This window comes from Carassius carassius, chromosome 39 (genome assembly GCF_963082965.1).
Source record: "Carassius carassius chromosome 39, fCarCar2.1, whole genome shotgun sequence".
Taxonomy (NCBI): domain Eukaryota; kingdom Metazoa; phylum Chordata; class Actinopteri; order Cypriniformes; family Cyprinidae; genus Carassius; species Carassius carassius.
In genome coordinates this window covers 3,484,149-3,490,786 of record NC_081793.1, presented here as the reverse complement: position 1 = coordinate 3,490,786, position 6,638 = coordinate 3,484,149, and the positions used below count along the sequence as shown (strand labels likewise).

General features: G+C 33.5%; 1 protein-coding gene across 1 annotated transcript; it reads right to left on the bottom strand.

Annotated features, from left to right (window-relative positions):
• Positions 1-370: 370 nt before the first annotated feature.
• Positions 371-5,534, bottom strand: ghrhr2 (growth hormone releasing hormone receptor 2). The gene is made up of 13 exons (XM_059530182.1): positions 5,481-5,534; positions 5,232-5,349; positions 4,051-4,149; positions 3,832-3,941; positions 3,097-3,194; positions 2,791-2,923; positions 2,513-2,666; positions 2,350-2,410; positions 2,139-2,205; positions 1,441-1,532; positions 1,203-1,332; positions 576-617; positions 371-463 (listed from the first exon to the last, which is right to left on the bottom strand). The coding sequence occupies exons 1-13, from the start codon at positions 5,532-5,534 to the stop codon at positions 371-373; spliced, it is 1,251 nt and encodes a 416-aa protein (XP_059386165.1).
• Positions 5,535-6,638: the final 1,104 nt, after the last annotated feature.

The window sequence follows — 6,638 nt, the reverse complement described above, 5'->3', positions numbered from 1 at the left end:
TAAATATTGCAGTACAAACCAAATAAGATTCAAACCAATAAGATATTAACATCTTTCAGTGTGCCAAAACATTTTGCCACAGGTTAGACAAATGTGAGGAAAAAATAAATAAATACAGTGGCACCCAAAAAGTTTTGGACACACAAGTCACACTTACTGTAAATATGTATGGTATGGATGTCATTGCACCAGAAAAAAAATATCAAACTAAGTGCCAAATATAAACCAAGTGCCCTTTTTCACACCTATATATACTTTATTTAAAAACAAAGACAAAAGAAAGCATACAGCATGTAAAAAATAAATAAATATATAAAGTGTTATAGCAATATAACAAGATAATATGCGGTTGCGATAAAAAAAAAAAAGTTTATGCAGTGAAGTCCTGGGTTGCCATGTGGAAAGTGTTGTTGTCAGTTCGGAACTTATACTTCCCAATCTCTTTTCTTATTTCATTCTGCACCTTAAAAACAAACAAACAAACAAACAAACAAAAACATGAATCAATTGACTGATAAGGTCATACAATGCTTCTTTACATGTTCATATGCTCTCAAAAGTGTATTAGATCTTACCTCACAGTTCAAGAAGCAGTATAACAATGCCACAATGAAACCCTTCAAAGAAATGCCATAATTAATAGTTTGACATTTGCAGTAGCATAAAGTCAAGTCTTTGAGACTTTATGGATTTGTTTTTGGACGGGGAGGCCTACGTCGGGCCAGGAGAGCGACAGTCCTGCAGAGTAATTCTCCAACCTTGATAAAAACTCGCCTGTCTGTAGCTTTTAGTAACCCCTTAGACCTTGGTGAGGTTGTTCAGGTGTGTTTGATTAGGGTTGAGCAAAACTCTGCAGGGCTGTGGCTCTCCAGGACTGATGTGAACCACTCCTGTTTTAGTACTGGATTCATATATTTCTTCATTTTGCTGAAGATTAAAATTGTTTAATTTAAAATGACACTGTTAAGAAAGCTTTTGTATTTCAAGTTCATTTACAGTAGAGGGCAGAGTTTCACTTATGAACAGGCTCCACAGATAGAGACATCTCTTAAGCTCTTCACTTCTCAAATGAGAGAGATAATAACTACAGTGATGGCTCATTTATTAGATGGCTATTCATTAAAAAAAAAATTTTTTTGATAGAGTGTGTAGTTGGCATTCCTGGGCTGCAAAGTAGATTGCATTATGTGGCTGAACAGTACCTGGAAGGAACCTAGCACAAGTTCAAAGAAGAGTCTCGCCTCTAGTCCCACATTCTCGGGAAACAAAGCAAATACAGTGTAGTGTACTCCAAAAAGAGGGATGAGTAGAAGAGTTGACTTCGCCAGTCGCCTGAATGGTAGATAAAAGAGATCGGAGATTCATATTGTATGTAAAGTACGAAAAATAGCCATGTAGTAGTGTGATGTTTACAAATGGCAATTATGGAATAGATCTCACCTGTAAAGTTGTCGGTCTCCTCCATTGAGTTCTGGGGTTTTTGTCTTCACAACTATAATCCTGCTTATGTTAACAAACACCAAAAAGTTCACCTGTAAAGATTAAAAACATATTTTTTTTGGTTTATAGTCAAACATTATAAGTAATTTTATGATGATAAATCTATCTAAAAAAATAGACATTAACTGGTTTTGTCCAAGTAAAAAAAAAAAAAATTAAAAATATATATAAAATTATCGAATGAACCCAGATACATTAATTTATATTAAAAATAATAATAATAATAATAATAATAATAATAATAATAATTATATATATATATATATATATATATATATATATATATATATATATATATATATATATATATATATATATATATATATATATATATATATATATATATATATATATATTGTTTTATAGATTACGTGAAGTAGAAAGAGCTCTTTAAGGTAAGAAGTGCAGGTTACAAGTTTTTAAAGTGTACCAAACCATAGCCACAGTGTTTTCAGGCAAATGCTACAAATGCCTTAACTGTAGTTTTTACTTTATATTAAAATGGGATAGGAGAAAATATTTTAACAGGAAGTAACTGAAATTCACAGTAATATATAATAGATTGATGAATGAATGAATATAAGAGAATAAAAAAAAATTTGTAATGGAAACATGTAATGTCTTTTGCATAAACTTACAAATACAGAAAGCAAAATGGGAATTTTGATGATCCACCAATATCCACTATCCAGGTCATCCCAGCACCTACCAACACATTAAAACACTGTTGTTTATGATACATGAGTGCACATTTACACATTTACTTTCACTTTTAGCTCCAGATCTTGTAACTGTGCTTCCCATATGTAGTAATTGTCCAAATGCACTACACAAAAATCTCATCCTCACCCATGATTATCATATTTATGTTTGAAGAATGTCCAGATTATTACTGTGACAGATGGCGCCCCTGTATTACAGAGAAAACAATATATGTGCATTTGAGAAAACGTATATAATCAGCAGTTTGTGTGTAAAATACACTTAATGTAAATGTACAATGTGGTTTTACCCCAGCCAATAAGAATATAGCACCAGAAAAATGTTCTTGTGTGGGTAAAGGTGAATGCTAGCAGTGTCTGAAGATGAAGTCCCTCAATGAGCAGCCAGTAGAAATTTGATAACACACAGTACTGGAAAAATGTCACCACAGCTTTGCACAAAACCTGCCAGATGAAATATACCGTAGCATTCAATTACAGAGGGGCAGATGATCACTTTAAAATACATGTTTCAAGCTATGGCATTTTTTATGTTGATCTTATCAGTCATTTCTTTGGTGTAACATACCGTAGAGACTGTGCAGTGATTGACAGTCTCATCCGCGAATAACACTGCATCCTTCACAAACACAGCCAAAGCCCTCAGGATGAATGAGGAGAAGAGGTTGAGGTGGATGTAGGTCCGTGTACACAGAAGCTTCCTGTGGGGTTAATGAAAAACTGTCAATATTATATGACATCAGCATTCATTGATGCAAATGTAAAAAAAAAAAAAAAAAAAATAAGGTCACCTCAACTGAATTCCTGCATGCATTGTGACAGTGAATGCGTAAAGGCACTGAAGCAAAAAGTGAATATTTAATGTAAGCGGTACCTAAAGATGCAGAAGATGAAGACTGCAATGCAGAGCGAGCCAATGGACATGCCATACCCAACTGTGTATATCAACTTCACCCTGGCAAAGTACTCTCGCTACCACAGTAAAATGGAAAATATCAAGTTAAGATACCATTTGATTCATCTTGGGTCAATTTTATTCAATAAAATTCAAGGTGAAGTGTGTAATTTTTTCATGATTTTAATTCTTCCTGTAGCATAATTGCTTTAAGGTTTGAGTTTAAACATGAAGCACCATCTTTTGGTGACAAATATTTGTTGTTTTAATTTCTATTATAATATTATCAGATAAGTAAATAAAGTATGGGATATTACAATTTGTCAATATGCCCAAAAAAACTTTGGCTACAGGTTAAACACAAAACGTTGACAAATGTGTAAAAATGATCCCCAAAAAGTGTTTTGACACATACGCAAGGCCTAAACCAATAAGATAAAATATGAAAACATGTGGCAAAATATAGAGGCATTTCTGACACCTCACTTTTTTTTTGTTTTTTTTTTAAAGCCATTTGGACAAAGGTGAAGTGTTCAGGAAACCTCTCTGATAACAGGTCAGTTTTACATTTGGTAACACTGGTGGTGCAAAAATGACACTCTTCACTTCCGACAGTACAGTAACACTCTGCAAGAACCGGAACCATTCCAGAAACACAGTAATAGCATTCATTTGCAAATAATATCAAATATAGAGTTCTTCAAGGCTGTTTACTCTGTGTCCAGTCTCTTCCTGCTCTGTGCTGTTGTCCTGGAAGCAGGCATCGTAATAAGACACACTCAACCTACTCCATCCCTCACTAGTGCAGGTGCGGGTGATCAACTCTGAAGAAGTCCAAAATCGAAAACACTTGTTTTACATTTATAACATAGCATTGCACTTTTATGGCCAGTAGGAATAGTTATGTTACAGTGGTGTTGCTGTTGAAGTTACCATGAGACTTGAGGAGAGGAGGTGGGCAAGACACTGAGACTCTCTCTCCTACACTGACTGCAGGCCAGCAGTTCACACCATCCCACTCAACCACACAACCTGAAGACATCCACAGTGGTACAAGTTTATTTCTTAATAAAAATAAAATTGATTCTTAGCATGAGTAAAGCGACCTTTATTTATATAGCACTTTATACAATAGACTAGAGACTATTTCAAAGCAGCGTTAGAATATTTAACAGTGATGCATCAGATATATGACAAATCAAAATTCTGCTGTAGAGCCACTATAAAAATACAACAGTGTCCTTATTCAGCTCTAGTCAAAAGTTTGTTTTCCTATGAACTCCTGTAACTGTTAATGCTAATAAACACATGTCATCTTATAAGCGATGTACTGTATGTAGTCTTAACATATATTGTACAGTAGTTCTGTACAGATGTTGCATAATTAAAACAACAAATAAATAAATTCCAATGAAAGTGAATGGACCATGACAGTAATTAATGGAGTAATTAATGCTTTGAATGTTGGTCTGTTCTTAACACAACTTTATAAGTACTACTTTTATGGCAGTTAAAAAAAATTTAATTGTCAGTGACCTTTCTCTTTAAAAATGCAGATCATATTTTAGTCTTTTATAAGACTCAGTGTTTAAATATGCCTATAAACAAGGACAATTTATGTCTTTTTATTTGCAAATTAAAGAGATAGTTTAAAAATACAAATTCTGTAATCATTTAACCACTGTCATGTCTAATATGCTGAACACAGAAAATAGAATGTTAGTAACCAACCATTTTGGATACTACTGACTTCTATCGTATGGACAAAACAATTGAGACATTTCATAAATTATCTTCATGTTTCCAAGAAGAAGGAGAAACGTACAGGCTTGGAATGACATCAGTGTGAGTAGAAGAATTTTTATTTTTGGATAATTTGTCCTTCTAAAGTATCAAATTAAGGGTTGAAGAACATCTCAATAAAATTAACTGAATACATTTTCACACTTATAGGACACAATTGAGGGATTTATGCATAACTACTACTATAACTACATCTAAACACTTAATGATGCTCAAAAAGGCAATGTAATAAGCCATGAGGATATACACTTTTGAACATCTTGATGAAATGGACAATAATTGCTCAGGTTTTGAGTATCTGTGAAGCTCACCTGTATTGGTAGCATTGTAGTTGAATAAAGACTGTGTTAAACCAATTTGGAGCTGACAATCAGCTTCTTTTTCTTGTAGATGCAATACAATAGAACATTCAGGATGAACTGTCTTCATCTGAAAAACATGTAAGTGCATGCACACTATTAGTTCTTCCTTAGAAACATCAATCTTTTGAATAACCTTTTTGCATGTCTTATTTAATAATTGCTTTTTCAAAGAAACAAATATCTAGAAACATAACCTACCCCTTCACATGTAACCATAAGAGTCCAGATGATGAAGCCATAAATAAGGTCCATTTTGTTTCTTCTTACAGATATGTGGTAATAAGGTGTAAATATTTGCATGTAGGTCAGTTGTGTTGACCAACATAAAGTGTAGCTCTATTGCCTGTTGTTTTTATCAGTACACAAATATCCCAGCTAGTGCTCATTCACAGTAATTCTCATCTATCTCTCCAACTGATTAAATGCAGCAGATGGTGAGATTTTTTTTTTTTCATTTGTTATACCTTTGCATTCAAGTCATTCATTCGTCTTCTACCTGCCTGCTTCATCACACTAGGGAGGTTAAATGAGTTTTTTATCCAGCACCATTTACTGCATGAGTGAACTTAAATCACTTTTTCTGAGTTAAAAGGATGACATTACTTCAGAGGTATGCAAATGACAAAGTCCCTTCAAACCATAGGCTGTTTTTTTTTGTTGTTGTTGTAATTAAATATATTTTGAATATACATTTATTTTAATCCAGTTTATTGTGTATTTAACAGAGTTTTGGAATTAGCTGTTTATTTTTCCTGTAATTAAGAGGACAGTAGTAATGTTTATTCTGTATATTGCAGATTGACCATCTACACACCAACTTGTGCAGATTTCAAACTTCCTGGTCAAAGTCAAACATTTTATTCAAAAACATTCTCTTTTGCCAGTCTCAAACTTTGGCCTCAAATGACACACAAACCTGCCAAATACACACTTCTTCACTGCCTAGAGAAAACTATTCAGATCAATTCAAAACACTGATATCATACAAACCTACTTTTGGGAAATAGGAATCCTTTTGCTAGTCAATGTCTGTCAAGTCACCTTTTAACCATAGAGATTATAACAAAGCAACTGAACAGTATTACATGAGAAAATAGTGTGTCAATGCAAAAAGGCAGTTCATCATTGAATTCAATGATGTCATCATCCAGCTCAAAGAGCAAAACCTCAGCCCAGATCTGCACTTTTTGCAAAACACTAACACACTTCTCTACATTAGACATAGAAATCTAACATAATGTCACTTCTTTGCCATTTAAAAACTCTGCTTTCCAAATTACAAACCCGATTCCCAAAAAGTTGGGACACTTGTACAAATTGTGAATAAAAACAGAATGCATGATGCGGAAGTTTCAA